Source organism: Triticum urartu, chromosome 6 (assembly GCF_003073215.2).
Source record: "Triticum urartu cultivar G1812 chromosome 6, Tu2.1, whole genome shotgun sequence".
NCBI classification, from domain to species: domain Eukaryota; kingdom Viridiplantae; phylum Streptophyta; class Magnoliopsida; order Poales; family Poaceae; genus Triticum; species Triticum urartu.
Genome location: NC_053027.1, coordinates 419,446,743 through 419,464,325, shown reverse-complemented (window position 1 = coordinate 419,464,325; position 17,583 = coordinate 419,446,743). Strand labels below are relative to the sequence as shown.

At 49.6% G+C, this 17,583-nt stretch overlaps 1 protein-coding gene across 1 annotated transcript in view; it reads left to right on the top strand.

The window, feature by feature from the left end:
- The first annotated feature begins 3,793 nt into the window (after positions 1-3,793).
- The window catches only part of LOC125513904 (aldehyde dehydrogenase family 3 member F1-like), a 38,718-nt gene continuing 24,928 nt past the window's right edge, over positions 3,794-17,583 (top strand). Inside the window, exons 1-3 of the mRNA XM_048679114.1 lie at positions 3,794-4,085; positions 4,152-4,220; positions 4,296-4,392. Coding sequence (XP_048535071.1) covers positions 3,882-4,085; positions 4,152-4,220; positions 4,296-4,392 — 370 coding nt within the window. The 5' untranslated portion in view covers positions 3,794-3,881. The remainder of the gene's footprint in view (positions 4,086-4,151; positions 4,221-4,295; positions 4,393-17,583) is intronic.

Genomic DNA, 17,583 nt, shown 5'->3' with positions numbered 1-17,583 from the left:
CGTTGCTATGCATCTCCTAGATAGATCTTGCGTGATCGTAGGAATTTTTTTGAAATACTGCGTTCCCCAACAAAAACCTTTGTCAACTGTCTATTTCAACTTTGAAATGATTTTGTTGGCTTTGTTCTCAAGTGTCCGTTAGCCAACACTCCGCAAAGAGAGCCCTGCAGTCATAGAGCAGTCAGCCGTGGGGGTGAGGGACACATGCCAACGTCTTTGCTGAGTTCCTTTAGGACATCTTCAACGCTGACCCTCAAATTGCCCACATATGTCCGGACGTGTTGTGTCATCCAACACGGGTCTGTATCGGTCCGTCGAGTGGTCCAGACGCACTTTTTGTCGCAAACCGGAAGCAAAGTGGAGGGGGGAGGGGTTGCGAGAGTCCTGACAGTAGCCACGTAGGACTCCAACACCACTAGCTCACTAAATCCCCCTCCAGATCCCATTTTCTTCCATTCTGCCCCTACCCTCTTGCTTTGCATACGCACCCTCCCCCTTCAACGCCGCCACTGTACCTCTTCGGCCGGCACACTGGCATTGTCAGACCTCCGCAACCAGCACCGACGCACCTGCTCTCCTTTCACGACGACGTCGTCCACCCAGGACCCGTCCGTAGTTAGGTACACCACGCCCATAGGTGTTCACTCAAATGCCATTGAGCTAGTTTTCGAATGCCATGTCGTCCTTTTAGAGTACAAAGGACGGTGGGGTACTCGACCATGGGGGATGAGTTGTTGTGCGATGTGTGGTTGGCCGTATCTATGGATGTCGTAGGCAGGAGCAAAGAGGGACCTTCTAGTAGTGCGTGCATGATTCGTTTCACGTGCGACAGCACATTGCGCCCTACGACATGCACATCATCCAACAACGCAACGTGGGATTGTTATCGTATCGATGGTACGCCATCTAGACCTCCATCACCAAGTTTTGTGACGCGGATGGTCTGCTGGAGACAAGGTGGTCACTCCAAGCGGCAAAGGTGATTGTAAGTTTTGCTTCTTCTTGCTCAACTTGTTGATTGAATCATTCACTCAATGTTGATCTACACATTATGTGGCCCGCACTCCTGCGGTGATATGCCACAAGACAGAGGGACGTCCATTTACACACACACGCGCGCGCACACACACACACATTGTTGGATGAAACTGGAGGGGCAGTATGTATGAGACGACATGATCCATTTTTGGAAAACTTGTTGAACATCCACTAATCTTGTTGAATTTGAACTATTGTTGTGCTAGACTTATTTCTGTGCTATGTATGGATGATTTGAGCTATTTTCTATCCAAACTTTGATGAAAATCGTCGTGTTTGCATGAATTCTGTCCGGTTAATTGACACGTTGTTTGAAATGTAAGCGGACATATGCGGCTAGCGTTATATGGCCGTCTCTAGAATCAGTGTCCATAGACGGATGCTAAAGCAAATTTGCGGGTCAACGTTGAAAATGCCTTTAGTGACAAAAGCAGTAGGCCCAGTTTTTTTAGCGTGCTCTCAGCAAAATCCATTCATTGCCGAGTTTTGAGTTTGCCGAGGGTTATACTCGGCACATATATTCTTTACTGAATGCCCACCGAAAAGGAAACAAGAAAGGTGTCAACACTCGGCATAGACGGATTTTCGAGTGGTGGAATGAATAGTTTTTTTTCTTCATAAGAAAATTTGTGGAGATAAGAGGTGATTTGGTCACCTTTCAACAACCATCATTCAGAGCATCTTCAGCCGTTCGGCCCCCAGAGTGCCGAAAAAGAGCCGCCTGGGAACGAATTGGCGCTAGCTTGGCGCATGGGGCGACTCCGTTCCCAGGTGTCGCCCCCAGGTCGCCGCCAATATCGCGCGAGCTCGGCGATACTTCATACAAATTTGTGCAAACTCGGAGATCTAGCACAAACTTGGCGAAATTTCATTGAAATTTGTAAAAAAAAATGATAAAATATGCAAACTACGCCTACTACTATGCCAAACTAGGCCTAGCCACTGCGCCGCGTCCATCGCCCGCCATCTACATGCCGAGAAGCCTGTAGAAACGGATGTAGTCACCGCCGCCATCGTCGTCATTGCGCGCGCCCCGCCGGAGCCGCCGCCGTCCCTGGTGCACCCCTGGCCAGGGTTGCCGACGCGAGGTGGGGCGCTGGACGGCCCGGCCTCGTCCTCGGCGTCGCTGTCGAGGATGATGACGCCTCCCTCCTCGCGCCCACGGCGCCGAGCCTGGAGCTTCGCGTATGCCCGGCGCTGGCGGTGCACCTGCTCGCGGACGTAGTCCTTTGCCCATTTTTGGGCGGCCTCGTTGTCGGGGGACACCATGTCGACGTGCTCCGGCTTGACGGGAAGCAATCCCGGCTCGGGCTTGGGCCGGACCAAGCGGAGGGAGCGCGGGGAGGGGCGGGCACCCTCGTTGATGACGAGGGCGCCGCTGCGGGTGCGGCGTCGTAGCGGCGTCTCCTCCGGCTTCGGCTTGATGGGGCGGAGCGCTGGCGAGCCGAAGGACAGTGAGCCGGAGCCCGACGACGAGGACGTCCCTGGCTCCATTCGCTGTGGCATCTAGGAGCTGCCACGGCGGTGAGAGAACGACGGCCGCGGCGGGTACTCGAGGCGCGGCGTGTTGCCGGTCTCGATGTGGTTGAGGATGACCTCGAGGGTGCGGCTGGGCACGCCCCACCACTTGCGCCGCCCGTCGGCGTTGAGGCGCCCGCGAGGGATGACGCCGTTGGTGGAGGCGATATGGTCTTTGCGGCGACGCTCGAAGAACATCATCCACAGCGTGCGACTGTCGGCGGCGTACCCCGGCTCGTTCCGCTCCTCCTCCGGCATCGACGAGCGGATGCGGGCGATCTCGGCCCGCCTTGCCGCCCCTTCGGGCACCGGTGGCACCGGGACGCCGCCGGCGCTCAACTTCCAGCTCCCCGGCACACGCATGCCCGGGGCGCTGGGTATTCGGCCTCGTAGAGGAGGCGCGCCTCCGGCTCTTGGAGATGGCGGCAGCCGAAGCCATTCGCCGCCGCGCCTTCACCTGGAAACCTCTCGGTCATTTTGCTCGTCAGCGGGAAGGAGGGAGAGTGCTGCTTTGTGTGGCGGACGCGAGGGGGGATATGAGCTGTGGCGTTCACCGGCGGGGAGGTCGTCTTTTATAGCGGCAGCGGGGGCGGGGAGAGGCTGCATGTCACGCGACGTGTGGCGGGAGCGGGCGGGACTCACGTCGGTGGCGCCTTCACTGCGCCGCCCGTGGGGCATCAATGGAGGCCGACCGGCGCGGCAGCCTTGGCCAGCCTTTGCATTGATTCCTGCGAGAATTGAGGCGATGAGGACGACGAAGCGGCGTCTTGCTGACTCGACGGACCCATCCCTGTTCGCGTCAAATCGCTTTCCAAGCACCCCCGGCGCCCCCAGCGCGTCGGATTCGGCCTGGGTCCGCCGGCGCTAGTTTCGGCCCAAACCGACCAAAAACGGGCTCCTAGGACGTGACTGGACCGATTTTTAAATGTTGGCGTAAAAAAATCGCCTAATGAGGACATGTTGGGGACGCGGCTGGAGATGCTCACATAGATTGCTGAACCAAATAATCTCCTGATGAATCAAAATATTATTAAGAGCGACTACGAGTTCAGTCCGTGTACTGTACAACTCAGTATATTTAAAAGGCCCCAACTCCTCAAGTTAATGCGGATTTGGGTTCCCGCAAAAGAAATTGTGGATTTGGGTAATCACGGTCCATAAACTGCCCTGTTCGCTCCGCATGAACCACGACACACTACCAGTCTGTCTGCCTCGCTCCGGCTGGTTGCCTATTTAACACACGTTGGGTCGCCCGCATATGCTCAGCTCAAGCCAAGCTACGCTGGTGCACGCCCCTTGCATCCATCCATCCATCCACGGGAACCATGGAGGAGAAGCCGGCCATTGGCTTGGGGAGCCTGGTGAGCAGCCTGCGAGTGGTGTACAAGAGCGGCAGGACCAAGGACCTCTCATGGAGGCGGTCGCAGCTCAAGGGGCTCATCAGGCTCCTGACGGAGAAGGAGGAGGAGATCTTCGACGCGCTCCACGACGACCTCGGCAAGCACCGGACTGAATCCTTCAGGGACGAGGTATTAACAGACGGTTCGTGCTTCGTTTAGCCAAGCTCTTCCCTGATCTGTGCTGCTGGTCTCTAGGTCGGGGTTCTCGTCAAGTCCATCAAGCACACGCTGCAAAACCTCGAGAAATGGGCGGCCCCTGAGAAGGCAAGCCCTTGCCAATCTTCATGGCTTACAAACGTCATTGGGCTGCTGCATGACTTCTTGTTTTTGTCAGTGTAGGCTCCTACGCCGCTGGTTTCCTTTCCGGCGACGGCGCTGGTGCTGCCGGAGCCGCTCGGGGTCGTGCTCATTTTCTCCTGCTGGAATCTTCCAATAGGTGCCCTCTTTGCTCCACAATCCCTTCAGTTTCATGATACCTGTTCTCTCAGTTCTTCATTATCTTTGCAATGAGATGAATAGACGATGAAGTCGGTAAAAATCAATCTTGACAGACCAATGCTCACCGCTAGCATCTAAAAAACGAATCTCGCCACTAGTACCAGCGTAGCATCGAAAGAGGAAAGAAGTTTTTTTTTCGAAACGGGAAAGAGGAAAGAAGTTCAAGAAGACGATTACGAGGTGTTGTTGGCTCGCTGTACGCTCACATGGTTTACTGCCAAAGGACCTCACATGCTCGTACGACCAAAGAACAGCGGTGCTGTACGAGGTCTGAGTTCAAACAACCTTTCTGATGGCAACAAGCTGGGTGCAGTCTTGCGATTGTGACAAGTGCCTTCTATTTTCACTATACATGTTGGTTGGCTGGTCACTTTTATGACAGGTTGATAATTTGATATGCGTAAGGCTGTTCCCTTTTTTCCTTCTTCTAACTGCATTTTTTAATATGAATAAAACACTAACAATAATAAAAGTTAACACATTAATATCAAGATCATACCCGGTCTCTAGAACGATACAATATCAAGATATTGAGATGCACACAGCCAAAAACATAAAAGAAGAATAAATAAATAACGGAAATGTTAACGCCCACACGCGTGGGCGTTGACTATCTCGACCACACGCATTCATCACCGTCCAGTACTATATGCACGAATTTTGACACAATCTGGCTGATTTTCTGTGCCACGTAGGACAAGGCGTGTGTGTGGTGTGTGGCATAGTTCGCCCACACATTCGTTTTATCACACGGAGGGGCCGTGTGTGGGCGTTTAGCAGTTCACCCACACACCAGTTTTCAGTCACGCACAAGGGCTGGTGTGTGGGCATTTGCCATCTCGCCCACACGCCCGCCTCCTCTCCCACACGTAAACTGCTAGTTGCCATGTATTTTTGCAGCGCACATGGCAACTGGCTCTAGTGTGCTTTATAAGCAGGTGGCAACTCTCTTTTTTTACCCGAGTTGCCATGTGTTTTTGCAGAGTACACGGCAACTGCCTAGTGTGCACGTAAGCAGATGGCAACTGTCTTTTACCGAGTTGCCATGTGTTTTTGCATGGTACATGGCAACTGCCCCAACGTGCACGTACATGGCAACTGCCCTAACGTGCACGTAAGCAGATGGCAACTCTTCTTTTTTACATGGCAACTGCCCTAGCATGCTTGTGAGCACATGGCAACTCTCTCAACTGCCTAGTGTTAGTATGTGGCAACTCCTAAAGTTATGAAATCATGGCAATACATTAGATCAGACCATACATGGCAACTACAGTTGAGCAACCATGGCAACTGCAGTTGTCCGACATGGCAACCATAATTCAGCGACATGGCAACTGCATATAAACGAACATGGACGAGGGTCTGGACCATGGCAACTGCGGGCGCGCGGTGGGCATCATGCGTCGCGTGCGGGACCAGAAGGGTACGAGGCCTGACATACGGACGTGTGGGCGTTATCAACTTCGCCCACACGCACGCGTGTGAGAGGGTTCAGGAGGGAAAAAAATATGTGTGTGGGCATTAGTTGTTTTGCCCACACGTAGGTGTGTGGTGTCAGGACCCCGATCCTAAGTCACACCGATCTAGCATGTAACACATCATATCACTTTGCGGCCTCACGCACGGTATTCCCACGGGTGCCACCTTACCTGGGCCGGGACCGTTTGCGCCTTTTGCCTCACGTATATGATAGTGTCGCTAGTATCCATATGACAGAGAACCCGGGCCGACATGGCTAGTCGTGAACCCAAAGCGGCACTAACCCATGGGGACAGGCATACATGAATCAACCTCGAGCATGTCGGTCAACAGCGTGTGAATCCGGGCTGTAGCACTGGGCTAACAGGACTCCGGTAACCCGGGCTGTAGCAGGCTAGGCAGGACTCCGGATGTCACCGCGTGACATTTCCCCGAAGGGACAGACACAGGAACGAGGTGAAACACATGCCGGCCAGTCAAGTGTCCTGAGCAGTAGTGCTGGGCTAGTAGGACTCCGGTGAACCGGGCTGTAGCGGACTACTATGGCTAATGGAAGCACTAGACTACATTTCCCCATAAGAGAGGCTGCCAAGAATAAACAACTACATTGTCGGATCCCATACATACCAAGCATTTCAACCATACACACAATATGCTCGATATGTGTAAATACAACATGGCATCACAACATAACTCTACGACTCAAGTATTTATTCATTAGGCTCCGAGGAGCGAGATATTACAAACATGGGTCTCATGACCCAATATTCAGAGCATACAAGTCAAAGCACACGCGGAAGCTTAACATGTCTGAGTACAGACATCTATAAATGAAAAAGGTTGAGAAGCCTGACTATCTACCAGATCCTGCCGAGGGCACAAGATCGTAACTGAGGTAACAAGCTAAACGTCGAAATCCAAGCGGAACTTCTAGCGAGACTGAAGTCTCTCTGCAAAACATAAAATAAGCAAACGTGAGTACAAATGTACCCAGCAAGACTTACATTAGAACTATCTACATATGCATCGGTATCAACAAAGGGGTGGTGGAGTTAACTGCAGCAAGCCAGCTTTGACTCGGTGGCTAACCTGAACTACGACTGCAAGTAACTCTTTTGAGGTGGCGCACATGAGTCCACAAATTCACCATATCAATACACCACTATGGATCCGCTCCCGTCTCCCTACGAGAAGGCCATCCATAGCACTCACGCTTATCTTGCGCATTTTAGAGTATCCACTTTCACTTGTCTATGAACTATACAAGGGGTCCAAGTTTCCATATCCGAGGAATCCGGCTATTCGAATAGATAATGATAACCCTGCAGGGGTGTGCTTCTTCACACACGCTCTCGCCACTTATCGCCCTGTACACGTCATGTATATAACACCCTCGATGCGACTATAGCTCCCACGTGTCGAGGCACGACTTAGAGACATAATCGCATTGAAGGCATATGTCGCAAGTTAGGCAATCTTCACAACATCCCATGTAATATGAACAATAAAGGGGAGAACATAGTTGGCTTACACTCGCCACGTCATGCAAGTACATAAATAACATTACATCATCCAAACACTCATGGCCCGACTACGGCGCCAAAATAAAAGAGAACCCAACATGCGACAAAGCCCCGAATCAAACCCCAACTAGGCACCACTACTGATCATCAGGAAAAGACACGTAGTAACGCTGAGAGTCTTCGTCGAACTCCCACTTGAGCTCGTACTCGTCACCTGGAGCGGAATCACCTGGACCTGCATCTGGAGTTATAGTATCTGTGAGCCACAGGGACTCAGCAATCTCACACCCTCGCGATCAACTATTTAAGCTTATAGGAAGGGTAAGGCAAATATATGTGGAGCTGCAGCAAGCGACTAGCATATATGGTGGCTATCTTATTCGCAAAAGAGAGCGAGAAGAGGAGGCAAAGCACGAGCGAGAAACTAGAGGAACAACCTGCGCAAGCATAACTCCAACACCGTGTCCACTTCCCGGACTCCGCCGAGAAGAGGCCATCACGGTAACACACTCAGTTGACATTTTAATTAATTAAGGTTCAAGTTATCTACAACCGGACATTAACAAATTCCCATCTGCCCATAACCGCGGGCACGGCTTTCGAAAGTTCAATCCCTGCAGGGGAGTCCCAACTTAGCCCATGACAAGCTCTCACGGTCAACGAAGGAATAGACCTCCTCCCAAGACGTTCCGATCAAACTCGGTATCTCGGTAATTCAAGACAACTTCGATAATGGTAAAACAAGTCCAGCAACACCACCCGCTGTGCCGACAAATCCCGATAGGAGCTGCACATATCTCGTTCTCAGGGCACACCGGATAAGCTAAGCGTACGGGAGCCAACGTAACCCAAATTGCCGAGGGACGGCCCCGCACGGTGCTCTAGGTTGGACCAACACTCAAAGGAGCACTGGCCCGGGGGGGTAAAATAAGATGACCCTTGAGTCCGCGAAACCCAAGGGAAAGGCTAGGTGGCAAATGGTAAAACTAAGGTTGGGCACTGCTGGAGGAGTTTTATTCAAGGCGGACAGTCAAGGGGTTCCCATTATAACCCAACCGCGTAAGGAACGCAAAATCCGGGAACATAACGCCGATATGACGGAAACTAGGGAGGCAAGAGTGGAACAAAACACTAGGCGAGAGGCCGAGCCTTCCACCCTTTACCAAGTATATAGATGCAATAAGATAACATGGCAATATAATGATATCCCAACAAGTAAATAAAAGATGTTCCAACAAGGAACGGCCTCCAATCTTCACCTGCAACTAGCAACGCTATAAGAGGGGCTGAGCAAAGCGGTAACATAGCCAATCAACGGTTTGCTAGGACAATGGTGGGTTAGAGGCTTGACATGGCAATTTGGGAGGCTGACAAGCAAAAGGTAGGCATCGTAGCATTGGCATAGCAAAAGAGCGAGCAAACTAGCATAGCAAAGATAGTAGTGATTTCGAGGGTATGATCATCTTGCCTGCACAGTTGTCAAAGTTGACTGGATCCTCAAGAGCAAACTCAACGGGCTCCTCGTTAGTGAACTCGTCTCCCGGCAATACCCAAACAAGACAAACAGGCAACAAGGACACAATCAACCACGTGCAAGGACCAAGCGATATTATGCAATGATGATATGCTATGCGGGATGCGATGCGGGATGCAAAATGCAAGATATGACAGGAAATTGCATGAACCTGGTCCCAACTTGGAATTCCAAGGGTGCCACCGGAAAGATAATATGAAATCGCTTGAAAACGATGTAAAGAACGCCGGAATCGGAGTTACGGTTTGGAAATGGCAATCGATTCAAAATTGACACCGGTCTGCGATTTACAGCAAGTAGGCATCTAAATGCAATGAAATGAACATGCTACAGCCACCAAACATGACAAGAAAATACATGGCAGGGATGCACACAAGATGCTTAACAAAAGTCTAGCACTGAGCTACGGCCAATTCATTCATTAGGAGGTTCAAACAAGCATGGCAAAAATGCAAATGCAAAGCTGATTTCGGACTTAGTGAAATCAACACTTGTCTGAAATTTCGGATCACGAAGCCCTCTTCGGAGCAGCAAAACAACATGAAAAATGACCTAATTAAGACAAGTAAGAACATGGCATGGAGCTACTCAACAAGCTTAACAAAAGACCCAAAGTGACCTGGGGCCAAAAGGGTTCACAAAATATACTAACGGGCACATGAACATAGCTAAAACACAATCAGTTTTCAGACTTAGTGAAAACTGAGACATGCTGAAATATAACTCACGAAGGCACGTAAACGAGCTCGATGCACTCACCACGGTGCAAGTCATGGCAAGGCAAGCATACATCCATTAAGAAGGCATAAAATGCAAGCTAGACATGGCAAGAAAAATGGCATAGCATGCACGGATCAACTACAATAACATCGGCAAAATCGCAAACAAGTTGACGATCTGCCCAGATTCACAACGAAGCAAAAATAGAGCTCGATTGACTCAAGATAACGTGCTCCATAATTTCAAACAAAGACATGGATAGATAGATCATAACAAGATTAACAAAACTCCTTTACTGATCATCCTCAAAAGAGGCACGGATCAATAGGAAACAAGCTGAACATATGGCATCATGAACTAAATAATCCCAGACTTAGTGAAAACTACTAAGTCCCTGAAAACTGATTTACCGGGTGCCTCACTTTGCAAGCTTGCACAAGTCATCACACACATCCTAAAAATGCATGGGTTGCACATCTGGAAAGAAGACAAAATCCTTAACAAAACATATGAAGGACTCACAGGCATATCATGCATACAATAATCATGGCAAAAATGACAAAAGTCTAAGATGAACTAGCAGATCTGACAATTAACTCATGAAGCCCTCTTCTAACATCATTTTGGGCATCAATATGAGCTCAAATGAAAATGATGCAATGAAACAAAATTATGTACTCGTCGAGCCGAACATTTTGATATACTATATGTCCAAAACGGAGCTACGGATGCAAAGATACGGCCGGTCAAAGTAGACATAAAAATTAGGGTTAGGAACGAAAAAGTCAACCGAAAATATCTCCAGATCCAGATCTGGAATCACTGTTCACGGGCACGGACTTCGAGGTCGCCGGATTCTTCGCCAGAGTTCGTCCGGGATCGCCGGAGCTTGGAGAGGAGGAGGCCGGACGGCGGGGCCGGCCGGATCCGAGGCGCGGCGGGGTAGCGGCGGCGATGGCGAGGTCGGTGGCGGCCGGGCGGCGGCGCGGGCTCGGCGCCGGGCGGGGCGGCGGCGAGGTGCGGCGGTCGCCGGCATCGAGTGGCGGGGCGGCTCCGGCCACCGGGCGCGGGGACGGAGGAGAGAGGCGGCGGCGCTCGGGCGAGGAGGCGGCAGCCCGGACGAGGCGGCGCGGGGGCCAGGGATGGGCCTGGCGGGCCGGCGGCGGAGGCGAGTGGCGCGGGCCACGTGGCGGGAGGCGGTTGGCTGCGGCGGTGGGGCGGACAAAGTCCGGCGTGGCCGGACACGTCCGGTGCGCGGCGGATCCGATTTTTAGGGTTTCGAGAGGGGGAGATGATCCGAAAACGGTGGGGCTATTTATAGGCATAAGTGGAGCTAGGAGAGTCCAAATGAGGTGTGGTTTTCGGCCACGCGATCGTGATCGAACTCTCTAGGACATGGAGCAGAGTTTGGTGGGTTTTGGACCAAATTGGAGGGGTGTTGGGCTGCAACACACACGAGGCCTTTTCGGTCCCTCGGTTAACCGTTGGAGTATCAAACGAAGTCCAAATGATACGAAACTTGACAGGCGGTCTACCGGTAGTAAACCAAGGCCGCTTGGCAAGTCTCGGTCCAATCCGGAAATGTTTAATCCCCACACACGAAAGAAAGCTAGAAATGACCACCGGAGGAGAATGAAGCGCCGGAATGCAAAACGGACAACGGGGAAAATGCTCGAATGCATGAGATGAACACGTATGCAAATGCAATGCACATGATGACATGATATGAGATGCATGAAAACGAAAACAACACACGGAGACAAAGACCCGAACCCAAGAAATAAATATAACTTAACGCCGAAAACGGCAAGAGTTGGAGTACAAATTGGGCAAGTTATATCTGGGGCGTTACAACACTCCACCACTATGAAAGGATCTCGTCCCAAGATCTAGGACTGAAAGAACTCCGGGTACTCATAACGGAGGTGATCCTCGTGTTCCCAGGTAGCTTCACGGTCGGAATGGTGTGACCACTTGACTTTGAGAAATTTGATTGACTTGTTGCGAGTCTTGCGTTCAGTCTCTTCAAGAATAGCAACTGGGTGGTCACGATAAGAGAGATCTTCTTGGAGCTCAATGTCCTCGAAGTTGACGGTGCGGTCAGGAATCTTGAAGCACTTTCGAAGCTGAGAGACATGGAACACGTCATGAACATTTGCAAAGTTTGAAGGAAGCTCGAGTTGATAGGCGAGGTCGCCTCTCTTGCTGACAATCTTGAAAGGTCCCACGTATCTAGGGGCAAGCTTCCCTTTGATACCGAAGCGACGAGTACCTTTCATAGGAGAGACACGGAGGTAAACAAGATCTTCGATCTCGAAAGCCAAATCACGGTGCTTACTATCATAGTAGCTCTTCTGGCGGGATTGGGCTGCTTTGAGGTTATCACGAATGACTTTGCACATTTCTTCTGCTTCTGTGATTAAGTCATTACCCAAAAGCTGACGTTCACCGGTTTCAGACCAGTTGAGAGGGGTACGGCACTTCCTGCCATACAGAATTTTAAATGGGGCCTTGCCCGAACTTGCTTGAAAACTGTTGTTATAGGAGAATTCAGCATAAGGAAGACATCCTCCCACTTCATGCCGAAGGAGATCACACAAGCCCTGAGCATATCTTCAAGAATCTGGTTGACACGCTCGACTTGACCGCTTGTTTGAGGATGAAAAGCAGTGCTAAAGCGGATGTTGGTGCCCATGGCCTTCTGAAAAGAATCCCAAAACTTGGAGGTAAAAATGCTGCCACGGTCTGAAGATGTCACTTGAGGAATACCGTGCAGAGAGACAATTCGAGAGGTATAGAGTTCCGCCAATTGAGCTGCGGTGATCGACTCTTTGATAGGCAGAAAGTGAGCCACTTTGGTGAGCTTGTCGATGACAACAAATATAGCATCATTGCCACGCTTGGACTTTGGAAACCCAGTCACGAAGTCCATTTCAATGTGGTCAAACTTCCATTCTGGAATGGCAAGAGGTTGGAGGAGACCAGCTGGCCTTTGGTGTTCTGCCTTCACTCTTCTGCAGACATCACATTCATTCACGAATTAAGCTATCTCGCGCTTCATTCGAGTCCACCAATAAGTTTGCTTAAGGTCTTGATACATCTTCGTGCTCCCAGGGTGGATGGAGAGGAGAGAATTGTGAGCCTCGTTCATGATCAGTTTACGGAGTTCACCTTTGGGCACAACAATACGATCCTCGAAGAAAAGAGTGTCCTTGTCATCAAGGCGGTAGCACTTGTACTTGGACTGACTCTTGGCAATCCCAATCTTCACCTTTTTCACCATAGCATCAAGAAGCTGGGCTTGGCGAATCTGGTCTTCTAAGGTAGGAGAGACTTGAAGGTTGGCGAGGAAACCTTGAGGAACAACTTGCAGATTAAGCTTGCGGAAAGCTTCACAAAGCTCGGGTTGATAAGGCTTGATAATCAGACTGTTGCAGTAAGCCTTCCTGCTCAATGCGTCAGCAATCACATTAGCCTTGCCCGGAGTATACTCGATACTCGGGTTATACTCTTGAATCATTTCGACCCATCGAGTTTGCCTGAGGTTGAGATTAGGCTGAGTGAAGATGTACTTGAGACTCTTGTGATCAGTGAAAATGTCCACTTTTCTTCTCAATAGAAGATGTCTCCAAGTCAAAAGAGCATGCACAACTGCCGCCAACTCGAGATCATGAGTGGGGTAGTTCTTCTCATTAGGCTTCAACTGGCGAGATGTATAAGCAACAACTTTCTTCTCTTGCATCAATACTGCGCCAAGACCTTGGAGAGAGGCATCACAAAAGACCTCGTACGACTTGGATTCATCAGATGGAGTCAGAACTGGAGCAGTGATCAATTTCTCTTTCAAAGTGTTGAAAGCAATATCACACTCCGGAGACCAAACGTACATGACGTGCTTCTGAAGAAGATTAGAGAGAGGCTTCGTGATCTTAGAAAAGTTTTCAACGAATCTTCGGCAATAGCTTGCGAGACCGAGAAAACTGCGGAGTTGCTTCACATTCTGAGGAGGTTCCCAATTCACAATTGCGGACACCTTCTCAGGATTCACGGCAATGCCCTTGGCAGAGATGACATGACCAAGATAAAGAACCTCATCGAGCCAAAATTCGCACTTGAAGAACTTGGCGTAGAACTGATGTTCCCTGAGCTTATCAAGAACCAAACGCAAGTGCTTGGCATGATCTTCCTTGTTCTTCGAGAAAACCAGAATGTCGTCGAGATAGACCAAAACGAAGTCATTGGTGTAGGCGTTGAAGATGAAGTTCATCATGCGAGAGAACGTCGGAGGAGCGTTGGCGAGGCCAAAAGACATGACAGTGTATTCATATGAACCAAAGGTTGTTCTGAATGTTGTCTTGGGAATATCTTCTTCACGAATGCGAATCTGGTGATAACCCATACGGAGATCAAGCTTGGAGAATACTTGGGTACCTTTGAGTTGTTCGAACAGCTCATTGATGTTGGGAAGAGGGTATTTGTTCTTGATGGTCTTCTTGTTCACCGGACGGTAATCAACACAAAGTCGGTCCGTTCCATCCTTCTTCTTCACAAAAAGAACACCACAACCCCACGGAGAAGAACTAGGCCGGATAAGGCCCATTCTTTCCTGCTCATCGAGTTGCTTCTTCAGCACTTTCAACTCTTCAGGTCCGAGCTTGTAAGGACGCTTGCACACAGGTTCCATGCCAGGCTCAAGTTCAATAACGAATTCAACTGGCCGGTGCGGAGGCATTCCTGGGAGCTCTTCTGGAAAGACGTCTTGATATTCGCAAACGACTGGAATTTGCAAGATGGCGTCCAATTCACCCTTCTTATTGAGAGAAAACAGACGAATGGTATCATCACGAGCGGCAAAGACAATTACATCCTCAGAAGAATGAGTCAATTGAATCTGCCTGGCTGCACAATCAAGCTGAGCCTTGTGCTTAGAAAGCCAATCCATCCCAAGAATAAGATCAATATCCGAGTTACCAAGAACCATTGGAGAAGCCAGAAACTTGAAATCACCCATCATGATAGAAACATCCGGAACTATTGAAGTAGCCCTCATAGACTTAGCCGGAGAAACCACTCCCATAGGTTTACCCAACATTTATGAAACGAAGTCATGCTTGGAAACAAATGATCTTGACATGAAACAATGCGATGCACCAGTATCAAAAAGAACTTTTGCTGGAAAAGAGTTAACTGGAAAGTTACCCATGATCACATCTGACGAGTCCTCTGCCTGAGCTGCATTCATCAAATTCACCTTGGCATGCTTGGGGTTATGCTTGACCACAGCTGTACTTGCCGATCTGACAGGAGGAGGAGGAAGACGCCTCTGGTTGAAACACTTGTTAGCATAGTGACCCTTCTGTTGGCACTTGTTGCAAGTGACCTCTGAAAGCGGACGGTGATACGGAGCACTCGATCTTGGAGCTTGAGACGAAGTCTTATTCTGAAAGCCAGGGTTGGGTGGGTGGGAAGAACCACTACCACCTTTGCTCTTCTGCTGATACGGCTGACGGAACGGAGGAGGAGGAAGCCAAAACTTCTGTTGCTTGGCCACTTGAGTAGAGGAAGAAGAAGTAGCATCTCTGCCTCGCTTCTTGGAAGCATCACACCTCAACTGAGCAGCCTCTTGCTTCAGTGCCATGTTGTAGAACTCATCGTACCTCAAGGGCTCAAAGAGGATAAGAGCGAGCTAAATTTCTTCTCTGAGACCACCCCTGAACTGATATATCATGCTCTTCTCATCAGGCATGTCCTGCTTGGCAAAGCGGGCGAGCTTCTGGAACAACTTGTTGTAGTCATAGACAGACAAAGAGCCTTTCTTCAGATTGCGGAATTCCTCATGCTTGCTTTCAACCACGCTCTGCGGAATATGATGAGCTCGGAAATCTCGACGGAAATCATCCCAAGTGATAACACGTCCACCTCTGGAGTCCATGTACTGCTGGAACCATTCTGCAGCTTGATCTTTGAGTTGGAAGGAAGCGAACTTGACAAAGTCCTCAGGCCTGACGTTACTGCACTCGAAATGCTTACACAGATCCACAAGCCAATCGTCAGCATCGGTTGCCTCAACACAATTGCTGAAAGTTGTTGGCCCGTTAGCAAGGAACTGGTTGAGTGTAGCAAAGTGACTCTGATTGCTGCCTAGATTCCCTTGACTGCCTTGATTGCGCTCTTGGAGAATTTGCATGATCAGCTGAGTGTTTGCATTGGTTGTGGCCATCACAGCTTGCCATGCCTCTGGAGGAGGTGGAGGTGGTGGCGGATCAGGATTCGGAGTCGTGCGCGTTGGAGGAGCCATCCTGAAGAGGTTGACCACCATTAGCACATTGACAGATAAATATTGAAGCTGAATCCAACGGAATGGAAATTGCAACATATAGTCTTCACATCCGAACAAAATGAACGAATGCATTCCTCTTGAAATGGTCACATATCCATAAATTGAGAAGCCACGTAGAATTAAGATAGAGAAATAAATCAACAAGGTACGGAACGAGAACGAATAATCGGTAAGAAATCTCAATCTCAAACCAATATCCGTGGAAGAAGAAAAAAAACTAGAGCTACTAGAATTCCCACCTATGAAACTCTCGAACCTTTCCGTTATGCAATCAGGTGTTGGGGATACAGGGGAAGCATAATATCTCACCCAAACTAGCAAATCCTACATCCAGCTGTATCCATCCTTCAACACATAACCAAGAAACCTTTGGAAACCATCTACCTCAACCTTCGAAAAGCAACCGTTATATAAGTTATGGCGATACTCCCGAACTCCCGCCCCAGTACTGGGTGGCGTCGAGGTTATCTCACCAACGAACTGCATAAAAGAGATTTTCGATGTCGGCGAACATATCTCAAGTATTCCAGAATTGCAACGATAAAATTATGATGACAACACCTCAGAGCTCAACTCCCCGGGACACTTCCACTAAACCCCTGACAAGAGGCACCAAGACAATGTTCTCATCATAAGCCATCGGAACGATTACAAGATACTCGCGTGATCCTAAAAAATTTTTTAGAGAAATTTGAGAAGAGAAGAGTCAAAACTCTACGTCAGGATGTCTTACCAGAGCGATGAGGAGACTGGGAAGTAAAAAGAATTCCTAAACTCTCCGATATATAATTCCTAAAGACTCAAAACATTTTTATAGACACAACTCGGCCGCTAAAAACGATCAAGCAATGGGGCTCCTAAGGTCGGGGAAGGCTCTGATTACCAACTTATAACACCCTCGATGCGACTATAGCTCCCACGTGTCGAGGCACGACTTAGAGACATAATCGCATTGAGGGCATATGTCGCAAGTTAGGCAATCTTCACAACATCCCATGTAATATGAACAATAAAAGGGAGAACATAGTTGTCTTACACTCGCCACGTCATTCAAGTACATAAATAACATTACATCATCCAAACACTCATGGCCCGACTACGGCGCCAAAATAAAAGAGAACCCAACATGCGACAAAGCCCCGAATCAAACCCCAACTAGGCACCACTACTGATCATCAGGAAAAGACACGTAGTAACGCTGAGAGTCTTCGTCGAACTCCCACTTGAGCTCGTACTCGTCACCTGGAGCGGAATCACCTGGACCTGCATCTGGAGTTATAGTATCTGTGAGCCACAGGGACTCAGCAATCTCACACCCTCGCGATCAAAACTATTTAAGCGTATAGGAAGGGTAAGGCAATATATGTGGAGCTGCAGCAAGCGACTAGCATATATGGTGGCTAACTTATACGCAAAAGAGAGCGAGAAGAGGAGGAAAAGCGCGAGTGAGAATCTAGAGGAACATCCTGCGCAAGCATACTCCAACACCGTGTCCACTTCCCGGACTCCGCCGAGAAGAGGCCATCACGGTAA